Genomic DNA, 25,354 nt, shown 5'->3' with positions numbered 1-25,354 from the left:
AAACTGATGCCTTGACCTCAGGTAGTTTTTACCTGTTGTAATTTTCTTTCATCTCTTTTTCAATAAACTAATAATCACATTATGTTGTTAAGAGTTTCCAATTAACTGTCTTTTAATCAATAGACTCCTTTAAATGATATTGAATCCAACAAAAAATGGGATATTATTTGTACATTATATCTTTAAAGGTTCTGTTTACAAAAGGTGTCCACAGATCTTTTAGAAACATATTGAACATACAATTGTTCATTAAGTAGATATATATATATAGTTCTGGTTGACCAAAGGTTTTTGACTATATGGTCAATTCTTTTCAAATGCTGGTCTATAGATTTGTTTTAGCTACATTGAAAGAATTAACATATTTTTTTTTTTTTTTTTTTACTGACTGTTTCATCTTTTTGTATCCATAGTTAATTTATTGACTGATTTGCCTCACAGTTTTGATCTGTTTGAGGAAAAGTATCAAAATAAAAGTTGTGTCCAGTTGACAGATCAAGAATAAGTAGTATAATATCAAAACAATCATTGTCTTTGGTCCAATGCACATGTAACAAATATAGAAATTTTACATGTCAAAAATGTGAACATTGTGTCATTTTTATGTTTTTGGGGGACATTTCGTCATTGAGGCTTGTAATTTGATCAACTTTATCAATACACGGATTTAGAAAATTTTAAATGTGTAAATGTTCTTTTCCAAGGAAGTTATTTCACCAATTCAAATACAAATAAATTTAGAAAATAGGATCTTAGTGTAAATCTGCAAAGATTGATAATACATGTATAGAATATTCTTTGAAGAAATCGTACACTGTAGGTGTATACAATTGACAAAACATGGACTTCAAATAAAAATTCCAGACTTAATCAAGTATTTTGCACATCACGGAACAGGTGTAAATTGAACTGTGGGCAATATATTACGACACTCTTAAGGAGACAAAATATACATGTGATTTGTATGATTATAATCAACGATTTTGACATTCGACATACATTGCGTAATTTAAAATTCTGTGACAAATTATTGACGATATTGATTGATTTTTGCAGGTATAATGACTCTGAACGGCTGATTTCACAAATCAAGGTAAATTGACAATATTGATTTTATTGATGATAATCTTGTTTATTTCATACAGAATGGCAATTGATTAACCATGCGACCTTCATGGAAAAAGAAAATGAAGTGTAGATGTGAACTAGTCTATTAAGTGTAAAGAATGTTTTAAAAGGAACTCAGTGTTGTTTAACAGATTGAGGTCGAAGGTGGACTATTATTACCTGTAACATAAACAGGTGCCGATCGTAGAAATTGTAAATTCTTACAATTAACCCCTCCAGGATTAAATGAGAAATGTGAATGTTTTGACAGACATGTTATGTATAATATTTACGCACTGTTTACTTATGGTATATGAATTAATGGATTAGGATTAAAATGGTTTTAGAATTAAAATCAATAAAATCAATTAATATTTATTAAAATGAATAATTTAGGGTGCTGCTTATAATTGGATTAGCAACTTTTGGAGTAGAGTTGAGTGTGCGCTTTTTCAATAGAAGAATAATGCATGTTTTATTTATCAAGACTTGTGAAAATCATTCTTATGGATTAAAATTCTTTTCAACTAATACATTATATAGTATTTCAGGAGCGAGGGATGTAAAATTAGAAATAATAGACTTTGTATGAGAAGAAAATCCATTTTGAAGATAATTCAAATTTAGACTACCAATATGTAGTGGAATAATTTATAACAATTTATGAAAAAAAATTAACATTTGACAGATAGGTCTTTTTGACATTATTATTTACAAGTACAAGTTTGTTTCGTTAATTTTTAACATTGAAATTTCCAATTTGTCTTGTAACTATTTGTTTAGAGAATTAAGATTAATTGGACTGGAAAAGAGTTGTAGAGATTTTCTCAACAATATTTTTCTTTAAATGAGTTCATTAAGAAAAAAAGACAAAACATGCATGTAGTTGAAATACGTAAAAAGAAATGACCGATATTCCTGTATCATGCAATTTGGACTAGAAAAGTATAATTAATGGGATATAGAAAGACGATCGTAGTGTTTCATCTTATGATTTATTGCTTATAGTAAAGGATTTACTCTAGATAAAACTTGACAAAATTGAAACAGCAAGACTTGCTTTTTAATTCCCTAGAACTAGACTTCCCTAATACATTTATAAACTCATTTGAAATGCTCACAAATCGAGAATAAAGAAACAAATTATAACAATCACATGGTACAATCTATAGCATTGTTTCATCATTAAAAAAAAATTTACTATGGCCATTATAGAGGGGCCTGATGGGGGGAGGGGGTGTCTCATCACGATTCACGAGTTGATTTTTTTGTCAATCACGATTCGCAGAACATAAATTTCCATAATCACGGATCACGAAAATATAAAAAAAAAGAAATCTGTAGAAAAACGGATCACGATAGCGAAAATGCACCGATCACGAAAAACGAAAATAACCCATCAGGCCCCTCATTATAAATAACAATAATTTAGTATATTATTTTTGTTAGAGAACTTAAAATGACTGATCAAGTCTAAATTGAAAACTACGTTCAAACCTATGATTGCGTTGGATAAAAACCGCAACTTTTGTACGTGTGCATGTAAAATAAATTTCGTTGTAGAAGGGTCTAAATACAGCGCAAACAACATTTTCCAAAAGACCAAAAAAGTGAAAAAGTATATTTAAACAAAACTCATTTGACTAACAGGTCGAACAACTGATGTTCTTAAACCCTGCTGACTGCCATTGGCGATTGCCAAATAAAATTGATCACGAGATGTAACAAAATGGATCTTAAAATAAATTTAATACTTAACAGAAAACGATAATTTTGTGGCCAAGATGTTATGCCACAAACCCAAGGTGTCAATATTTTTTTTGTACAGCAGATCTAGATTATATGATTTCAGCAGTAAATATTGATTTTTCAAATATTCTAAAAAGTTAATCCGGAAACAAAACTGCAATATTGTTAAAAAAAAAAAATGCTCCGCAGGGCGCAGCTTTATACGACCGCAGATATCAAACCCTGAACGCTTGGGACAAGTATGGACACAACATTCAAGCTGGATTCAACAATTTGGATTGTGATTAATTAGTTGACACAGCATAGGTTTCTGACACAAAATGAAAAAAAATAAAATAAAACGTTTGAAGAAATTTTCTTTTTATTTCTGAAATCTGAATATTTGAACCCCCCCCCCCCCCCCCATTTTTTTTCATCTCTCTCGTTCCCATATTCCAAAGATGATCTCAATTCAAATTTCTAATTGAGTTTGCAACAATAACTACTCATTTAAATACATCATAAAATATTAAAATATAAAATGTCATGGTGAAAATTAATTTTAATTAATAGTAACTTCTAAAAAAATAAATGGGGAATGTGTCTAAAGGGACACAGATGATGCCCTCACTAGCATATAACGTTAAAAAGGGGCATAACCCAAGAACTGTAAAAGTGAAGCTGCCAACAATTGAACTTGAACTGAGTTTAAAGGTACTAATAATTATATAAACATTTCATTAAATTTAGTTGAGACAAACTTAAGTAAAGAGAACAGAAACGAAAAAAATCTTCAATTATTTCACTTGTAAAGGGGCAAAACCCTAGAATGGTAATCAAAGTGCTTGTAATCACTGAATGGCAAAGATTATTTTAATTTATCAGTTGGTAGTAAAAGTGAATATTGCATTGTATATAGCATTGATTTAAGTTGATTCAACTACTATTCTGGACAAAGAAAGATAACTCCAATTTTTAAAGAATAATAATCATGGCTAAAAATAAATAAAAAAGCTTCATCAGCAACATTTTATATTGGCAAATTTCCAATGAAGTTTATTAAACTAAAGTTATTGGCAAATTTCCAATATACATAATTTAAAAGCAGTTTAGGTGAGATAAACTAAAAAGCTTCATCAGCAACATTTTATATTGGCAAATTTCCAATGAAGTTCATTAAACTAAAGTTATTGGCAAATTTCCAATATACATAATTTAAAAGCAGTTTAGGTGAGATAAACTAAAAAGCTTCATCAGCAACATTTTATATTGGCAAATTTCCAATGAAGTTCATTAAACTAAAGTTATTGGCAAATTTCCAATGGAATTTATTATTAATAAAGTTTTTGGCAAATTTTCAATATACATAATTTAAAAGCAGTTTAGGTGAGATATTCAAATGAGTTTCAATAACCAATCTTACACTGCTTTTAAATTATGTTTTGTACTTAAGTTATTGCCCATTAACCTGTAAACCCTTTCCCCACTTTTTGCACCTTATTCCTTAACGGTTTGAGCCATAACTCCCAAAGACAATTCTTAGCATCCCTTTGTGGTATTCCAATATCCAAAATCTAAATACATGGTTAGATACAGCAAACCAAAGAACCCCAAGAATTCAAATGTTGATGAAATCAAATAAAGTTCAATTTTGGACCCTTTAGACCTCACAGTGGACCAAATTGAAAACCGGGTCCAAATATCATAAATCTAATTACATGGTTAGATTCAGCATATCGAAGAACCCCATATATTTAATTTTTGTTGAAATCAAACAAAGTTTAATTTTGGACCCCAATTTTGACCAACTTGAAAACTGGGCCCATAATAAAAAAATCTAATAACATGTTTAGATTCAGCTTATCAAAGAACCCCAAGAATTCAATTTCTGTTAAAATCAAAATAAGTTTAATTTTGGACCCTTTGGACCTTAATGTAGACCAATTTGAAAACGGGACCAAAAATTAAGAATCTTAATACACGGTTAGATTCGGCATATCAAAAAAAAACTCTCATAGTTCAATTTTTAATGAAATCAAACAAAGTTTAAATTTGGACCCTTTTGGCCCCTAATTCCCAAACTGTTGGAACCAAAACTCCCAAAATCAATCCCAACCTTCCTTTTGTGGTCATAAACCTTATGTTAAAATTTCATAGATTTCTGTTCACTTATACTAAAGTAATTGTGCGAAAACCAAGAAAAATGCTTATTTGGGCACTTTTTGGCCCCTAATTCCTAAACTGTTTGGACAAAACTCCCAAAATCAATCCCAACCTTCCTTTTATGGTCATAAACCTTGTGCTTAAATTTCATAGATTTCTATTTACTTATACTAAAGTTAAAGTGCGAAAACCAAATGTCTTCGGACGACGACAACGACGCCAACGTCATACCAATATACGACCAAAAAAAATTCAATTTTTGCGGTCTTATAAAAATTGGCAACTATTATATAATTTCTAAATGATCAAGACATTTATTATTTAACAGAATAATATTTGACAAGATTCCATATAAAGAAATGTAGGCTATTAACCAAAATTAGACATATTGGAGGAAAACTCCTTCATACACAGCTGCCCTTATAATTACTCAAATTAAAATTAAATATTTTTAAAAATGACATCATCATGATCATGTTCCAGCTCAAATTATTTGAATTCCCAACCTCAATAAAAACATCATAATATTAACATTATACCCCAGAAACAAAATGTTTCATTTTCAATGCTATTCTCATTTTCCGTATATAACAAGATAAAAAATTGTAACAATTCTTTATCAACAATTCTAATATGACGTGCTTCTTTAGCTTTGTAAATAAACCATACTTTATTATCCAATTAAATTAGTTTGCACATGCGTATATTGACTACGACAGAAAATCGAATTTCATCAAATTGGTATGCATTTAATGTATTTCCTTAAATTAAAACACTTTCAAACAATAAAATCATACACAGTTTGTTACTAATACTTTTACAATGGCAACAATGTGTTACAATTCGTAATTGACATATTTGACCTAGATACCACAACGTTCATGTTGGCTGTTCTAATTTCAAAACCCCTCCCTCTAAAAAACACGTTTCATCTCGTCCGTTAAAAAGGCATGTCATTGTATATAATAATTTCATTGAAACATATGTTCCGATGATAAAATATAAAATAAAGTATAGGTTACTATTACTGTTGCACTGAAATGACAAATTTGTTTCATATTTCTGATAAAATGGATTGACCCTAGCAGGGAATCGGACCCCATTCTCCTATAAAAAAAAAATAGGCGTAATTACCAATTTACCACTAAGGTTTCCAATCCATTTTACAAATGCAACAAGATTGTCACCCAGTATTAATTTTAATCATCATTTAATACAGCATTCGAAATCGTCAGATGCACAAAGGCGTGCCCTTTGGCTTTGATCAATTTTTCAAGGTGTAGCCACCGCAAGTATAAATGGATCTCTGTCAAAGTCTCAAATGTCAGCACAACTTTATCAAGGAATCCTCTATCAGATATGAACATATTTACCAATGCTACAATATTAACCGGCGGAATATTTACGATTAATTTAGTAAATAAAGACCTACCCGATTCTCCTTGTGCGTCCACCGCCATTGACAACTGACTTGAAAATGTGCGTGTCAGAAATTGACCTCAAAGGAAAAGACTGTTGTAATATAAATTTTCTGCTATATTGTGACACAAATATTGTTTTAGTTAATAAATTAATTTTGAATTTTAGAAATACAACTTTGCAAAATTAAACTGGTTAGAACTAGTTGGATAAAAATCGATGGAAGGTTGATGGAAGAGCCTACACAAATACGGTACCCTTATACACAGCGAACATAGAAATTACCGTAATTGTCCTAATCAGAATCGAAATAATTAACACTCATCGTTAAAAAGTCTCAGTTTCAATGATTTTAGCATCCCTTGTCAAGTTTTCATACCAATAAAAATATAAATAATTTACCAAATTAGTACAAAATGATCATTTTAATCCTTGAAGCACAGTGGATATTACAGAATGCTTCCTAAATGAAGTAATGGCAAAATCAAAAGCTCAAGCACATCAAACGACTGGACAAGAGTCATATTCCTGACTTGGTAAAGGCATTTTCTTATGTAGATAATGGTAAATTAAACATGGTTTTATAGCTAACTAAACCACTCACTTGTGTGACAGTCGCATAAAATTCCATTATATTGACAACAATATGTGAACAAATCAAAATGTTAACTAAGATATATGAAAAAGGGATAGTTACATTTTCCCTTCACTCAATTTGCCATTATAAAGAAGTAGCATAACATCAATCCCTGACTATTAACAAAAGAATATTTTGAATTATATGATAGTCACTTATGTTTGTTAGTACCATATTTTATGTAACAGACGTCTGGATTTTCTACAATCTTGACCCAACAACTGCTTATTTTTGTGTAAAATTTATAAACTTGAACCATTTAATTTTCCTGTTACTACAGCAACCACAAATAAACCTTTTTTTTTTGGATACTATTATTTTTTACCTTATCCTTTTAAGGTTAAATTATTAAAATATTTACTTGCAGTGACCATGTTCTTAATTCTAATATTATATTTTATGTGGAAATATCCTGTTCTTTACCAAAAATAGTGTCTCAGATTGACTAGTTTCTATGGTAACCATTGTTTGACTGCTAATAAATCCTGATTCCTTTCAATTTGTCTTCATTTTTTGTCATATAGTCTTATAAGCCTAAGATTTTCCTTTAACCGAGGTAATATGATTTTATTTTTTTTTTCACTTTCCGCCTGAAGCTCTATGCTTATTGGCACAGCCTCTTAATATGTAGTCAATAGAGGTTGAGTATTATATTATAACGATTTTCACCTTTGTCTATCAGATATGATCCTCATAGAATGGAACATAGGCACGAAACATGGCTGTTAAAAACCAAAAAGTTCGAATGCGCAATATATTGAAATACATTAATTGCATTCGTACTAGCTGCCTTCTTCCGTTCAGTTTGGGTTACATCTCAAATACAGAAAACCTGGTTTCTTGTCTATTTGACAGCATGTTTTATGTTATCTTACACATAAAACATTACTCATACACATCCTTCCCCTTTCTTCTAATCTATTGAGATCACACAGCATGCACCATTCAAAATTACCTACTATGTTACATATTTGAAAAAATTCAAACTTCTTTTAAAAAATAAACAAATAAACAAATTGAAATCGAATACACACAAAATTCCTCATGCACCATACACCTTTACCTATTGTATCATACCCCATACCGTATAAAACCACACACCATTACACTATATATGCTTTATTAGGAGGTTTATACCTTTCACAGGCTGTATATATTGTTTATGTTTTGAACAAATGACTTTAAAAAACGATAAAAAATATTTCAAAACCAAGAATAAATAAGAACCTAAACAAATGAAAAAATTTACCCCTCCACATTCTTTATGTGCCTGGTCCAAGCCAGGAGCGTATTGTTCAGTGCTTGTCGTTGGTTCACGTCTGACATATTTGTTTTGTAATAAATAAGGCCGTTAGTTTTTTCAATTGAACTGTTTCATATTTTTCATGTCGGGGCCTTTTATAGCCGACTATACGGTATGGGGTTTTCTCATTATTGAAGACCATACGGTTGCCTATAACTGCTTCCATCCACTTTATCTGAACTTTGGCGGATAGTTGTCTCCTTTGCAATCATACCACATCCCCGGTTTTTTTTTATTATATAATACTTTTTAATAAGTGGAAAATAGTATTTGCAACTCTTGTTTTTGAATTTGGCCGACTAACCCCTTCTATTCTTTTCATAATTTTATTTCATATAGTTTAAAAGCCATTTTTGGAAAGTCTTATAACATTCTTGTTATTGTTTTTATATTTTTTGAAAGGAAAAAAGGTGCAAATGATACATATATGAAAAATCTAGAGAGAATCATTTCCCGCCGAATTTTCAATCGACTACATCTCAAGAACAAGTACACGGACCTATCATTTGTTTCTGTTTTTTAAATTTCTTTGGTTCCTTGAGTTCATAAGTACTGACGTTATTTTTCATCTTAATTACGTGTCCTTTTCAATTTTAACCTCTACTGTTTAGTCCATTTTTGCTAACTTAAATATACTGGCATGGCTCTGTATTTATACATCCCACCATAGTGTTATTTTGCTGTGGTCATTTTTTGTATTCTTGTTAATTTTTTCGTATGCTTCTAGGGAATATTATTAACTATAGAGGCAATTTTACAAAAACTACTGAAGAGATGTCTGATAAAGGTATTAAAGTTTTATTTATATTGAGAAAATATATGTCTCATTTTAATTTTGTTCCCACTAATTTGTCATGTTAATTATTTGATACCCTTATAAGACCTATTTTTACAGACAACTCTGAAATTTGGTTTATGTATAATTTTAGTCAACTTTTAAGGTATCTTATAGAGCTGCTGAAAATAATATTATGTGTGGTACTCTTGCACTGGCAGAAAAATATCCATTTGAGAAGGTTCATTCTAAATTTTTTACAGTAGTGTTAGGACTGAAAAAAGACAGCCACTAACATAGGTGCTAGATAATAATTAGGTAGATTAACTTTGGACTCTTATATAAAAACTCGAACACACATGTATATCTATAAAATAAACTCTAATGATATAGTGGAGTGACAAATCACGAAAAAGGTGCTTATTTTACGAGTTTAATGGACCGGCATACCTGCAGGCTGAACATTATATTTTTGCAAAGCCAATACATTAATCTAACTTTTTTGCCCGGTCGTAGACATTTCGTACGGTGCAATTTTTTTTGAGAGTGAAAAGAAAAATGAATTTTCGATTTTAACTTGAAATGCATTCCAAAAACATTTTTTTAACATGATTCAATTTTTATAATCCACAAACTCTTAATTTTGGATTTTATTAAGAGAGTAACTACACATGTATATTATAAAATGAAAATTTGTTCTATTGAACCTTATTTTTAACTTTTTTATCCCCTTTGAAAAATGCATACTCTTTTTTTTATTTGAACGGAGAGGTTACAAAACTTGTAATTCATAATTTATCGATATATTACAAAGTTTTTTATGTGAAAAGTAATAAAACTTCATTTTCTAAACTTATGAGACCAACTTCAGCTCATTCGGATGAGTATATCTATATTTTTAGCAATTTATAAACATTGCTATGAAATTCATTGAATTTCCGGATTTTTAATCAACATTTTGTCATAGTATTTTTCGTAGTTGTTCCTTTTCAAAGTCGTTTTATTAATATTTTTGTATTATAGGGTTATTAAACATTGCTAGTGTTTAATTGTTACTGATTAATTTTGAGTCAAATGGTTATTAAAATGTGTTTTTACTTTGACAAATTAATAGGTCTTTTATAATTTAAAAGTTGAATTGGTGCGGATATTAAGTTGTTTATCTGGAAAATGTCTACTTTTAGTAAAAAGCTAAAATTCGCCGTATGTCAAACCAGTGGAATCTTTGCATTATATGTCAAGTTTCAACAGTGGAAAAACTGTCCTCTTTATCTACGAAAGGACAGCAAACACTTTTAGATGCTGTGAATACAAGAAAAGATGACGTGTTTCTTCGACTTCATGATGAATATAGTTCACTTGCAGATGTAGATATTGAAAGATTGTGTTATCACAAATCTTGTTACAAATCCTACACTAATAGAGTCAATTTAGAAAAGTTTGAAATGCCTGATTTTAACTATCTTAAAGACACTTCCAATGCGAATCAACCATGTTGTTCCCATCCTGTTCAGACCAGATCAATGTTCACGCCATTTGATTGGACTACTTGCATTTTCTGTAAGCACAAGTCGTATAAGCGCGACAAAAACCTACGTCACTTAGAAAGTGATGAAAGACTACAAAAAATAAGTGAATTAGCAGACCATAAACGTGATTTAGAGTTGAAGATGAAAACCGTCTGAATACGATTCAACCAAATGTGTGGAAGGTGTTCCTTGTCACAAGCACACCACAAAGCACTGAAGATATTGAGGAGTTCTTCAATGTTTTTGAAGAAAAGGTTGTACCTTTGTTTGAAGAATTCAGAACACATTCAGGCATATTCTTGCGCATTTTAGAAATGAGAGCAAGATCTGAATTATCGACCGACACAGAAGGTGAGCACGAAGAAAACAAACCAACAGCAATAAATTGCGACGAACAAAATGTGTCTGATTTGGTTAGTTATGTGCATTCAAACATGACTAATCCATTTAACATCACCGATCATCCAAAATACTTGATCAATATTTCTACAGGGATGCAAGCCTCAAAAGATGTTGAAGATTCTCTTCTAAAATCTCTTGAACGTGGCAACCAAATGGTCAAGTCTTTTGTCGAAGGTTGCTTTAATGAAGGTGAAAACCGTGTTTTCTACAGTCCTATTTCGAGGTCTCCACTGAAAACATTTGAGGATATGACTAAGAGTTCAAAACTCAAATGTAAAACAGGTGACTTTGTGAAAGCCCATATAAACCCAGAGATGATATTTCGTCGCGCTTTAGCCCTGGCTAATGGTCGAGAAGATGTTACAGTAGACAAGATCTTGGCATATCCTATTGGTTCAATACCTTCAGCACTTTTCCACGATGATACCATGCGTAAGTGTTGCAAATCAGATATAATTCACCTACTTGAAGAGGAAATCTGCTCTTGCTTCAACATTCCAAGTTATGAAACAGCAATACAGTTTTGATACGTGATGGTATGGGAATTATTCAATGTATGGATGTCAAGAAATGCAAAACATTTGGTGATCTGCTACGAAACTATGTAACAATGCTTCTGACGTGTTTTTTAAATGCTGGAACGGTGGTCGATGTTTTTGATCGCTACGATGTAAAACATTCAATCAAAGCAGCGGAAAGATTGCGTCGAACCTTGTCATTTGGAGTTCAAAAGGTTTATCAGGTTATTAAAGGAAGAGCAATTCCGGACTGGAAAAAGTTCCTTTGCAATCCAGAAAATAAACAGTCACTTATCAGATTACTTGGTGAGTATTGCGAACGGTATTTTGGACAGTATCCTTTGGGGAGAGGTACCGAACTGTTTCTCGCGGGTGTTTTTGAAAACCCAGAAGTTGTCAACAGATTTTCTTGTGATGGCCTGTCAAATTGTACTGACTTATACAGCACACAAGAAGAAGAAGATACACGAATGATTCTTCATTCAGTGTATGCAGATGCCAATATTTTTTCGAATGATAGAAAAGGTCGTATTATTATAAAGTCATCTGACACTGATGTGTTAGTGCTCTGTGTCCACTATTTTCCTAAACTTAAAAATACAGAGGAGATGTGGTTCCAAACTGGTTTCAGTATCAAATTTGAAAGATGGAAGGCGTTTTCTACCTGTTCACGATATATGTCGCTCACTTGAACCCTCAATCTGTAGTTTACTGCCAGTCACACATACCCTCACAGGATGCGATACGACTTCTTCTTTTTTTGGTCTCGGAAAGAAGTTTATGTACAAACTTTTGCAGAAAAGTGCAGACAATTTCCAATCCCTTCAGATAGGTTTTTCAACGGGAGATCAGGAATCCGCCATTCATGATGGACGCAAATGTTTTGCTCTGTTATACGATCCGAAGAGGAAATTCAGTGATTTACATGAAGACCTGAACAAGTAAAGGGTGAAATTTGCCACAACAAAAGATATGAATCTTGTTAGATTACCCCCATGTGAGGAGTCCTTTTTACAACACATCCTCCGTGCAATGTTACAGACGCAAGTTTGGATGCATTCACACATTGCAAAACCAGCAACCAGACAGCCCAAAAACTCTGGTTGGCAAGAGGGTAAAAATGGTTTACTACTGATTTTTTTGAAGGACATATGTCAGCAGCTTTCCTTCAAGACCTTATTTGCACATGCAAGGGTAAAAAAGCTTGCGATAAAAATTGTGTCTGCAACCAGCAAAATCTAGGTTGTACAACTATTTGTTCGTGTGAAGGTTCTGAGAGTTGTAGTAGAAACTATCTTACTCTCATTCAAATTAGTGAAGAAGATGACGATGAAAATGGCGTCTGAGTGAATCATGTAAAGCTGTATATATTCATGACAATATTTTTAACAAAATGATTACAGTTGGTTTTTTTGTGGTTAATATCACTTCGACTATGCGATTATTTGAACCTGTGTATTTTGTTTGGTTCTTTGTTTTTGTGTATGTTTTGTTTTGCATTTGCAACTGCCCTTTATGACTGACCACTTTTCATTTGTTTTATGGGTTTCATGTATGCATAGCTGTCCTGCAATAAGGGAAAGTTTGTTTTTCTATCCGTACAATATGTATTTTTATTGGAGTACACATAACAATGACGCATTGAAATTAATTGTTTCGATCTCATTCACATACCTTTGGTGAAATATTTGCCACTGAGCAATGGCATATACCATACCAGAAGCATAATTTACTCTCTTTTAATTTCAAAAAAACGTATAAATCAGAAATACATCGTAAAATGTATATGTGAAGAAAAAAAAACAATTAAAGGTCATAAACATGTTTATCTTGTGTGTAAATATTGTTGCTGATCTGAATTTTCTTTAAAATCGCCATGTTTTTGAATTTTTTGAATTATTTTTTTTTGGATAGTGAATTGTTACAGTTTATTGCTTTATTTAAGAATTAAATTTTGTTTATTAAAGCAAATGTGATATTATTTTTTTGATTGTTCATAACACCGTGTGAAATAAATGTACTTCGGTGAAAAAATCGACCACTGCACTTTAACCCCAAATTAAAAAAAAAATGCACCATATTTTGATTCTACGACCAGGCAAACATTAAACTTTAATCATTTTTCTATCCAAAAATTTATAATTTAGCCTGCAGGTAGGCTGGTCCATAAAAGTTGAAAATTCATAGACTTTGTCACTCCACTAAGAGTAGACATTTGCGGAAACTAGGCCTATGCCTTGGATTACACTTTAGACTTAAGGAATTACTACAAACAAATATAAATTTACATTCGACAGGAATTTATTCTTGGCACTCATTTGCAGATAAAAAATTTAAAGATATGAAAATAAACACAGACAATCACTCTAATATTAATGTACCTTTTGACTGTCCCTCTGGTGTCTTTCGTCTCTTTTAAACAATAAAAAAAAGTATAAAAAAATGAATTCGTCATCCAAACTTTGTCAGTTACTCTCATAATTTAGACTTGGTGTTCATTCCCTAGGCATTGAATTGGGTAGATACAGAAACATTCCAAGAGCACAATGGCATGTGGAGTCGTAGATGACGAATTTCATTTCTTTTTGTAGTGTGACATTAACATAGCATCGCGTTCAATTTGTGTTTGCTTATCTAAAAGACTATGTACCATTATTTCAACATCTTGATTCATTTAATAAACTAAATCACATTCTAAACTCCACACCTGAACTTGTTTGTCATATTGGAGTCTTAATTAAGCAGTCTGTAGAACTGAGGGGATCAGACCCATGTCAGACAAATTTATAATTTTGTTTTTTACATATATTTGTTAATTGAACTCTTTCTTAAAAAAACTGTTTTATTGTACTGTATTGTATAGCATTGTATTGTATTTAGTTGTATTGTTTGTTTGTATATCTTGACCATTATGTGTGTAATTTTGCAATAAAGATTATATAGATATAAGAAGATGTGGTATGAGTGCCAATGAGACAACTCTCAATCCAAGTCAAAATAATATTTTAAAATGTAAACCATTATATGTCAAAGTACGGTCTTCAACGTTGAGTCTTTGCTCACACCGAACAGCAAGCTATAAAGGACATCAAATATAACAAGCGTAAAACCATTCAAATGGGAAAACCAACGGTCTTATCTATATAGAAAAGGAGAAACGAGAAACACTTATGAACCACACCAACATACGACAACTACTGAACATCAGATTCCTGAGTTAGGACAGGTGCAAACAATTGCAGCGGGTTAAACGTTTTAATGGTACCAAACATTCCCTTAATCTGAAACAATAGTGAAACATCACAACATAGAAAGACACACTATAAAATATATCCATTGAAATGGCTTAACTCAATCAAAAGACAAATTAACACGATCCAACAGACACCGAACAAATAAATTTGATCTTTGATACAATGCAAATATAAAATCAATCAAATGTTAAACAATTTTAGAAAAACAACAATAAGCTTGAAAAAAAATATGCACAATTTGCATTTGTACACATGTAAATGAAAATAATTTTGTAGTTAGATATACATGTATTATTCAAACGGAGAAAGGAAATAATTTCATAAAATACATAATTTTGATGTTCATAGTACGAAGAATTGAAAAATTATAGTAATACCAAACACTTATCAAAGCTGGTATATAGGCCAGTTATAACCCTAAATAAGTAAACATTAAATAACAAAAAAGCATTACAATTCAACAGGTCAAATAAACAAGAAAGTACGAATGAGAGTACTCGCAGTTACTGAAAGCTAGTTAAAAGGCAAAAACAATTAATTATTAAAAATTCATGCATCAGAGACTAATATTATATATATGGCATTTTTTTTTCTTCATAGAAATACATGTAGTTGTTTGTTTTTATAGTGATAAAGATTATAACAAAATGTTGACTGCTGTGCCAAAAATTTTGACAACTTTACCTATTTTGTCTGCTTGTTTTGCTTACACATTGTTGTAAATATACTGGAATTCTTGTAACTGTTATACAAGTAAGAGGTATAGCTAGCTATACAACCAGGTTTTATTCACCATTTTCAACATAAGGAAATGCCTGTACCAAGTCAGGAATATGACAGTTGTTTTCGTTCGTTTGATGGCTTTGAGCTTTTGGTTTTGACATTTTATAAGGGACTTTATCTTTTTATTTTTCCTTGGACATGTTGGAGTTCAGTATTTTCGCTATTTTACTTTTTGCATATTATAAACTATCAATTGATAATAGTCTTTTGAAAAGTTTGTTATTTTGAAACAGAGGAGTGAACATCCTTAACAAATGTCTATTTGGTCATTTCTTAATACCAGAATTTCACAGTTGCAAATTGCCATTTTTCCGTTATAAATTAAACTATATCGCTTGAAAATTCATTTTTTCTAGTCCCAACGTTGAAATTGGCCACACCAAAATACTATTTAAAAAGTGGTTGAAAATAAGAGGAACAATGAATTGGCAGCTTATGAGGAAACTGTTCGAAGTCTATGGGAACAAAATGAAATATATCTGAAATGTGCAAAATTCTGCTTTCATTCTGCATCAAAGAAGAAGTAGCAGAAAATAATCAGACCAAAATCGAAATGCCTTGGAAACAATGGCTCTGGTGTGTTCTTGTGTTGGTATATCGCAAAAAACTTGCAATTACGTTCCTCATTTACAAGCCACAACATTGTCCTATATCAAAAATAATTTTATCTTTCCTTCATGTGAAGCCTTTGATCTATCTGGTTTAAAAAGAAGGAAAAAAAGATTTCAAACAAATTGATAACAACTGTCATGTTCTTTACTTGAACAGGCATTTTCGTATGTAGAAAAGGGTTAATTTAACTTGGTTTATACCTAGCTAAACATCTCATTTGTATGAAAATCGGAATTCAGTGTTTTAACCTGTCGTATTACACACCAAGGGATGGCAGAGTTGACCAAAAAAAAGACAGACGTAGGGAAATCCTGAAATCCTGAGGTGTCAACATAAAAATGTGTCTCGTTGTTGTTTGAGAGAGGAAAAGGTACCAAAGGGATAGTCAAACTCATAAGTCGTTGTATGATAAAGTTGTCATAGTGGAAACATTTACATTTCGAAATAAAAAAAAATCGTAAATAATTATTTAATCTAGATTACAGTTCAACATCCGGTTTATTTAACTATAGCGTCACTTGGCGTAGGTGTGTCATCTGTAAAATAAAAGACTATAATTATATATCTGATATACAATAACATACTTATTAAAATAAATAAGAAGTATTTTGAAAAAAAAATCCTACAATAAATTTGCTTATATCTGATAGTTTAATTCTCTTTCCAATGTTTGTGATGTCTTATGCTGTATTATGCTGTCTGTGGTTAATGGAAGATGTTCTTTGTTATTTTCTTTGTTAAACTTTGTAAGTTTAGCGATATTATTTAACATTGATATATTAGCGGAAAGTTTGGCTAGCCAACAAACCAGGTTTATCCATTGTTTATTTATCAAAAATAAATCCTGTTTAAAGATTATTTTTTTTGTTTACATCCTTAGTTTAAGTCAAAACATATTAATCTGTTCGCAGTCAGTGTTGCTTTTTTGTATTTTTTTCTTCTTTACCTTTTGTTTTGGTCAGGATGTTTACGCGCTCTTCTAAAATATTAATATACTAAACCACCTTTGGGTTTGAGATGTTCTCGCCGCGTTGATGGCATTCGACTGTTATCTGCTCTTTAGTCGGGTTATTGCCTTAGTGACATATTTCCCATTCCAGTCGCAATTTCATGATTATGAAAATTTATCAATCCGAATACCTGTGTACACAATGAAGTTTGATTGCTATTATTTTAACAAATTGATTTTTTTTTATCGTAAACAGACGTCGACAAGAAAAGTGTGAAATAATTATAAAGAGAAACTTACGGTTTTATCAATATGTTAAAAAAATTACGAAAACAAATCTGACTCTCATGATCTAACGAAACCACTAAATTACAGTCCCTTAGGACAGGTGCTTTGAATTTGAGGTTTAGACCATGTGTTTTGTAAAGTGATGCTAGTCTTTAACTGTTTTCCTTTTTGTTGAAAAGATGCAAACGATACGAAAAGGAAGTTGAATTATTTAATATGCGAACAAACTGATCATGTCATGACAAACAAAAGACCAAAGGAACAAAAGACAAAAAACAGTATTTAAAATACCACATAGAAAACTGAATGACTGAACAACACAAACTCCACCAACAACCGGTTTCATGGACTTGTTTTTATTTTGTTTTTATCTGGGTTTTTTTCAGTTATACATGTATTTTTTTTGTTTGTCTCCTTTCTTAGCTGGAATTACATGTAACTTATAAAAATATACTTGTAAACACTTTTTCATATAATGATATTCAGAATTTCTTTTAATAGACTGACCAATAGAATATAAAGTCATGTCACGTCATTTAGTGAATTTTCAGACTCATCGACATTGGTTCTCACGTCTGATTAGGCAATTTGCACGTAGTCAATTGGCCGTTTCAGGATATAATGCAGCCTGGGTAATATTTCCAAAAGTGTACACCTAAACATCTTGATTGGTTAAATCTGTCATGAACAATTGAAATTCAACCAATGACCTGACGTTATTTTCATTTTGGGGTACGAACAATGAAATTATCCATGATTCCTTAGATTCTTAAAAGGCGAATTAGAATATGTCTAATTAATATTACAATATTTTGTAGGCAATTGAATTGTGTCAAAAGCAATTCAACAGCACTTGATTGACTGCAAGAACATTTATCTGAACAGTAAAACATATACTGCAGTGGATAAGTCTGAAATGTAGACTAAAATAATTATTGCTCAGACTATTTCGATGATGTTAAGATCAACATGACAGTTTATGCCTACAAGTAATTAACTAATACTATACGTTATCAGAGTAGGAGCACAATATACAGATCAAAATATACAGATCAAAATATACAGATCAAAATACAGAAGAATACTAACGAAAATATGGGAAATAGATAAAGACCGAAAGACGAACAAGAGTAAACTGAACAAAACATAGACAGCCTCAGACTGATGGTCAACACGATCTGAACCAATCCGATCTCATTTGATCTGGAGGGGTATGCAGATTATAAGTCATGATATGTACTTACCAAATGGCTTTATAATTGACACGGAACCCAGCATAGGTGAGTGACCTATCGGAGACAAAGCGAATTATCATTCTATTGGATGTAGAGTTTACTTCGATTTTATCAGCCTCATTAACATTTATATAATACAGTAAAGCTTCTGGTTTAATTTCTGCATCATATATCTGTTCAAAGAAAGAATATAATTTCAATTGTTTGTCGTTTTTCAAATTAAGAAACAAATTTGGGTTACAATATATAACAATATGAATTCAACAAAATCAGAAAGGGTCATAATTGTCTTGCTTAATTTGGTTCTGTAGTTTGATTTCATTATTCCTTTATTCAAGTTTTAAATTTAAAAAATTTGAAAATAAATGTTTTAACGGATCTTTACTTTTTATAAGTTATAATCACAAAAATACTGAACTCCGAGGAAAATTTAATCGTAAAGTCCCTAATCAAATGGCAAAATCAAATGACAAAACAAGTCAAACGAATGGAAAATCACTGTAATATTCCTAACATGATACAGGAATTTTCAAATGTAGAAAATTGTGGATTGAACTTTGTTTCATAGCGCTTAACCTCTCACTTATACGACATTCGTAGCAATTTCCATTATATTGACAATGATGCGTGAACAAAATGTCATAAATGGTCTACAAAAACAGAACGTTCATTTACGACATGTTCACTTAATATTCATTATATGTAAGTAGAAGATAATAGTATACTTTTTGATGTTCGCTACTCTATTTTACAATTACAAGCTTTTAAAAAAACAAATTTGATAGCATATGATTAAAGGTACTTAATTAGCAAAAAATATTGAAGGGTCCGTCTACTTGTTTTCCAAATATAAACCATTTAAAATTTAGCGGGAAATAATTCTCTCTAGATTTGCATACATTCAACTTTGTAAAACTGTTTTCTTTCAAAAACTATAAAAAAATAACAAGGATTTTATAAAATTTTAAAATATGGCTTTTGAAACTATTTGTAAAAATATAAAAAGAAAAGTAGGGGTAAGCGCGTACACTTTTTGAATGGCACTACTTGGATATAACACGATGATTCCAAATATCAGACACAATTCAAAAACTTCCTTTAGAAGGTGTGTAAACGTTTAAATAATGAGTTATGAGAAAAAATCAAAGCAAGCTATCACTATAACAAAAAGCTTACAATGAACGCTTCAAAGATTTTGAAAGTTTCTGTCCCAAAATATTTTTAATCTAATTAAAAAAACAGATGCTGTGAAGAATCTTCTTTACAACATTTACAAGGATCTGATAGCATTTGATTTTACTTTCCATTGTGTTAATAACGATATCAGCAAATGAAACATTAGCCTTAATTTATAATTTAAATGTGCAATAATCCGTCAACAACCAGATGATATTGAAAGATCTTCAAAACATGAAGTAAAATTGAATATTTTTAATCCTTGTTAGAAAACGGGTTTTTATAGCTGACTATGTTCATTGTTGATAGACGTACGATGACCTAAAGTTGTAAATGTTTGTGTCAAGTGGTCTCTTGTTAAGAGTTGTCTTATACCACATCTTCTTTTTTTATCCTGGACACAAGATCTGTATTTTTATTCAGATAATTTCATGTATATAAAAAACTAAAATCACAAAAACACTGAACTCCGAAAAAAAAATCAAAACGGAAAGTACTCAATCAAATGGCAAAATCAAATGATAAAACACAGCAAACGAATGAACAACAACTGTCATATTCCTGACTTGATATTTTCAAATGTAGATATGGTGGATTGAACCTGGTTTCATAGCGACAAACCTCTAACTTGTACGACATTCGTAGCAATGTCCATCATATTGACAATGATGCGTGAACAAAATGTCACAAATAGGTGTACAAAAACAAAACATTCACTTACGACATGTTCTAGTATTCATTATGTGTAATTAAAAGATAATGTCATATTACTTATTGATGTTCGGTACTCTGTTTTACAATAACAAGCTTTAAAAAAATATATGAATTAATAGGATTTATCTAAATGAACTAAATTAGCAAAAAAATATGCAAGGGTCCGTGTGCTTGTTTTCGAGATATAAACCATTTAAACTTTAGCGGGAATCTGTACTTTTATTTAGATAATTTCATGTATATAGAAAATTAAAATCACAAAAATACTGAACTCCGAGGAAAATTCAAAACGGAAAGAACTCAATCAAATGGCAATATCAAATAATAAAACACATCAAACGAATGGACAACAGCTGTTGTATTCTTGTCTGTGTACAGGCATTTATACCTCCACTTATATGACAGTCGCATCAAATTCCTTTATTTTTAAAACGATGCGTGAACAAAACAGACTCAATCGGAAAAATAACCAAATTATGGTTACAGCAGTCATCACTGTGTTACAATCTCAAGACAAACAAACATTAAAAAAAAACACAAATAGCATCTATCAAATTGAAGAACATATGTTTACCTCAACATAATCGCCCTCTATCTCCAGGAAAACGTTTGAAAAGATCACCATTATAATAGAACCTTCTTCAACTGTAATGGTATATAGACAATGTTGTCTATTGCAGTAGTTGGATGGAGAGTTCGGTGAGAAAAAACTTCCCATTGGTCCAGTAAAACTCCCACCACATTGTTCTGTAATACCAAATAGTTTAGTTATTATTCAGCAATAAAATGATTGTTGGTAATTGCTTTATGTGTAGTGGCATGTTGAGGATCATAAAAACAGTAGCAATAATACAATAAGGGTTTGATAGTAATGCAGTTTATTTGGAATGGAAGATATTGTGTTGGGGACATTAATTATTTTTTTTGTGCTTCAGCCACAGCCAATCCTATCCGAAAATGTTTGTTTGTTTTCTTTCTATCGATTTATGTCTTTCGAACAGCGGTATACTACTGTTGCCTTTATTTTAAAGGTCCATTAAAGTTAAAGAGAGCATAGCATTCCCTCTTCACGATTCGTAGGATCTTTCATCCCCAATCTGATATGGTGATATAACTAACCATATAGCCAAGTCAAACTGGCGCCCTGTTAGTCGTGAAGAAAGGTACCGTTAAATGAAGTGAATGCACCACTAGTCTTGCGAATCCTAATTTTGCCAAAATGTCACAATCGGTTATAAGACCTAATATTTATAATTTATGACAAACAACTATTACCATGATAACCATAACGAGTTTAAACAATATGTGATTGTGACAGTAAACATAGCAAGTGTCCATTGCAGAGGGTGTCCACGTTATCCATGGTAGGTGGTTCAGCTTTTAATTTTGCCCCTAACTTAATAATATTCCGTTTAGAAGTTCTTTTTTTATTATTTTATTTTATGCCTGTGGTTGAGATTTTGATTTTGCCCTTTACTGAAGAATATTCTGTTTAGAAGTTTGGTATTTTTGTTATTTTACTGGTTTCCTATTGGACCAGTTTTAGTGTTAGGATAAAACACCTGTTTTTACGGTTTTGATAGTAAGAATATTAACGAAATCTGTGGTAACGTCATACATTGGAGCAAAATGTTTGGTCCTGAGAAACAGGAAATTTACCACTTGAAAGTTGAAACATTATTTTTGTTGAAATCGAGGCAAAATAAGAGTAGTTTACCGATGTGAAAATTTGGACGTGAAGTCATAAAAGTTCGAGTCAATTTTGTACTCAAACTCAAAAATCAACCAATCAAAATGTTGGATTTCGAGAATGATATTTTGCTCCTAGCACTGAGCAAATGACTTCAACCCCAGTTAATATCATTTGAAAGATAAAATCAAAATAAACACAATGGCAAACTCGCAAGCGAAGCACATCTGGATACGTTGACAGAGTAAATGTATCATGATGTTTGTTTATAAAGGTAGCTGTTCGAAATTCATAAATCGAGTGAGAAAAAACCCAAATCTGTGAAACAAACTAAAGGCGATGGGAACACATCAAATATAAGAGGAGATCAACGACACAACAGAAACACTAAAATGCAACACACATAGAACATGTAGAAGCAAAGTATATTATAACAATTGCCATTTTTCCTGACTTGGTACAGGACATTTTTTAGAAAAAATGTTGGGTTGAACCTGATATTTTTATGACTAGCCAAATTTCAAGATAAATTTAAGATAGATATACTGTTAGAATTCTTTTCATGGCATTTTATTTTGAATATTTTCAAATGGTTTTATTGAAAAAATAACAGAAAAAACGGAACGCCCTTATCAAATGGCAAAATCAAAATCTCAAAAACCTCAATAGAAAGGAAAATAACTGTATTACTCTTGCCTTGTTACATGCAATTCCTGAAGTGACATATAAAAGAAGATGTGTTATGATTTCAAATGAGACAACTCTCTACAAGAGACAAAAAGACACAAAAATGAACAACTTTAAGTCACCTCACGCCTTTCAATAATGAGTAAAGCCCATGCTACATAATCAGCTATAGAAGGCCCCGAAGTGACAGAAGTAAAATAATTCAAACGAGAATACTAACGGTCAAATGTATGTATATTTAAATGCTTTCTTTCTATCGAACACCTTATAATACAAACTTACCATTACAAAGCCTACAACATTTTGTATTGTCTGAACACATCGTAGTGATGTCAATATACTCATTTCCGCCTATGTTACAGGTGTCCCTACATGTGGAATCCTCCCTATCTGTAAACAAAATAGTGTCATTGTAAATAAACAGGCAATCATGATAATGAGGAGGAGGATGTGGAGGATGATGATGCGGAGGACTGGGAAAAGCAAAAGAACGAACATATCGTTCATAAAGATGAAGATGATATGACGTCGATGATGTAGATGAAGATGTAATCATGGCGTTAATTTGCAAACGAGAAGAACGACCACGTCTATGATATAGATAAAGATGAAGATGAGGATGATGACTCATGTTCACTCGCCATTGCAAGAAGCCATATGTTGACAACACCTGTATTCTTTACAGCAAAATCCTGTATCTTCTTCGCTTTCATCACATGATGATTTACATGCCTCGAGCATTGCATTCAGGTGTATCTAGATATAAGTTACATTTATTATGCATATCCGACAATATCATTGACTTAATCAGTTTCGCAAAAATTAATAAAAAAAATTGGGAGTTTAAAGCCGCAACTCGGCGATTTGTTGTGTTGCTTTTATCATTTGTTTTTAATTTTCAAGGACTGTCAATTCATTTTTTTCGTTGGACGCCATTTATCGTGTATTTCGTTAGTACAGGCAAACAAAACGAAATATTAAACGACTTACACATTTCAATTGTCTTGTATGCAGACATCGGACAACAACCCGACCATAGAGCAGACAACAGCAGAAGGCCCCCAATGGGTCTTCAATGTAGCGAAAAATTACCGCATCCGGAGGCGTCCTTCAGCTGGCCCCTTAAAAATATGTATACTAGTTCAGTGATAATGGACGTCATACTAGACTCCGAATTATACGCAAGAAACTAACATTAAAAATCATACAAGACTAACAAAGGCCAGAGGCTTCTGACTTGGGACAGGCTCAAAATTGCGGCGGGGTTAAACATGTTTATGAGATCTCAACCCTCCCCCTATACCTCTACTCAATGTAGAAAAGTAAACGCATAACAATACGCACATTCAAATTCAGTGCAAGAGAAGTCCGAGTCTGATATCAGAAGATGTAACAAAAGAAAATAAACAAAATGCCAATAATACATAAATAACAGCAGACTACCAGCAGTTAACTGACATGCCAGCTCCGGAACCTCAATTAAACTCATTGAAAGATTATATCTTCATCATATGATTATCAGGCACAATCCTTCCCGTTAGGGTTTTAGTATCATACTATCATAAAATATATGAAAAGAACATAACCCGTGTCATGCCAACAACTGGTTTTTTTTTTTAATAAATGTGTTTACTTCCGATGCAAAGACCCTATAAGTGAATCAATATTAAAGCAAAATATGCAATCTTTAATGACCTGACAACAGTATCGTAACTATATTCCTTCTTAATAAGTATGTTTAAAGGTTTTGTAAGTTTTTGAGGTGAATACTGACATGTTTGTGCTTTGTTAAGAATATTACCATAAAAGATTGGATGTGAAATAACTGAACGTATGAGATAACTGCAGGTTGAGGTATATTTTCGAATTTATTTCCTTATACCGATGATAAATTTAGTAAATGTTTTGACTAGTTTGTGATATCGAAAACCCTGATGTAATAATTTTTCAGTAATACATAAATTTCTTTCGATAAAATCTAATACGTTATTACAAACACGAGCGAATCGTAAAAGTTGAGATATATAAACACCATACGATGGTGACAAGAGATAGGAAAGGAAAAATCATCTCTTCTATCATAAATTTTTGTATTAAGCTTCCCGTTAATGATATAGATATCAAGATTGAGGAAAAGGCAGTGGTCATTGTTAGTATTAGTTTTATTTAAAGTAAGTTTAACAGGATAAATTTCTTTAGTATACATACTGGAGTCGTCATTATTGAGAGCCAAGATATCATCCAAATATGTAAAAGTTTTTTTTTAATTTTTGTATCGAATGTTGTTCCTTCGTGTGTTACATTTGTACATACCATTACATGTAGGCGGCTGGCAACATCTATTACTATTGCGGCAACATGGACCTGTGTCTACTTCATTGTCAA

At 31.5% G+C, this 25,354-nt stretch overlaps 3 protein-coding genes across 3 annotated transcripts in view; 1 reads left to right on the top strand and 2 right to left on the bottom strand.

The window, feature by feature from the left end:
* Positions 1-25,354, top strand: part of LOC139502861 (fibronectin type 3 and ankyrin repeat domains protein 1-like) — a 406,467-nt gene that overhangs the window by 194,954 nt on the left and 186,159 nt on the right. The window lies entirely within an intron of this gene.
* The window catches only part of LOC139504429 (putative DMBT1-like protein), a 66,222-nt gene that overhangs the window by 39,916 nt on the left and 952 nt on the right, over positions 1-25,354 (bottom strand). The gene's annotated exons all lie outside the window — the stretch shown is intronic.
* On the bottom strand, positions 16,696-23,720 carry LOC139502859 (tumor necrosis factor-inducible gene 6 protein-like). Its single transcript, XM_071292486.1, has 5 exons — positions 23,611-23,720; positions 23,252-23,359; positions 21,167-21,339; positions 18,712-18,875; positions 16,696-16,766 (listed from the first exon to the last, which is right to left on the bottom strand). Coding segments are annotated over exons 1-5 (546 nt in total). The 5' UTR covers positions 23,711-23,720; the 3' UTR covers positions 16,696-16,765.

This window comes from Mytilus edulis, chromosome 14 (genome assembly GCF_963676685.1).
Source record: "Mytilus edulis chromosome 14, xbMytEdul2.2, whole genome shotgun sequence".
In the NCBI taxonomy this organism is placed as follows: Eukaryota; Metazoa; Mollusca; class Bivalvia; order Mytilida; family Mytilidae; genus Mytilus; species Mytilus edulis.
This window is presented reverse-complemented; position numbering and strand designations above follow the sequence as displayed.

Excerpts from the sequence above, each read along its gene's own strand:
- LOC139502859 (XM_071292486.1), bottom strand. The coding sequence starts at position 23,710 with ATGCTCGAGGCATGTAAATCATCATGTGATGAAAGCGAAGAAGATACA. Across the intron at positions 21,340-23,251 it reads ATGTTGTAGGCTTTGTAATG|AACAATGTGGTGGGAGTTTT; the intron begins GTAAGTTTGTAT and ends TTGGTATTACAG. Across the intron at positions 18,876-21,166 it reads TAGAGGGCGATTATGTTGAG|ATATATGATGCAGAAATTAA; the intron begins GTAAACATATGT and ends TTCTTTGAACAG.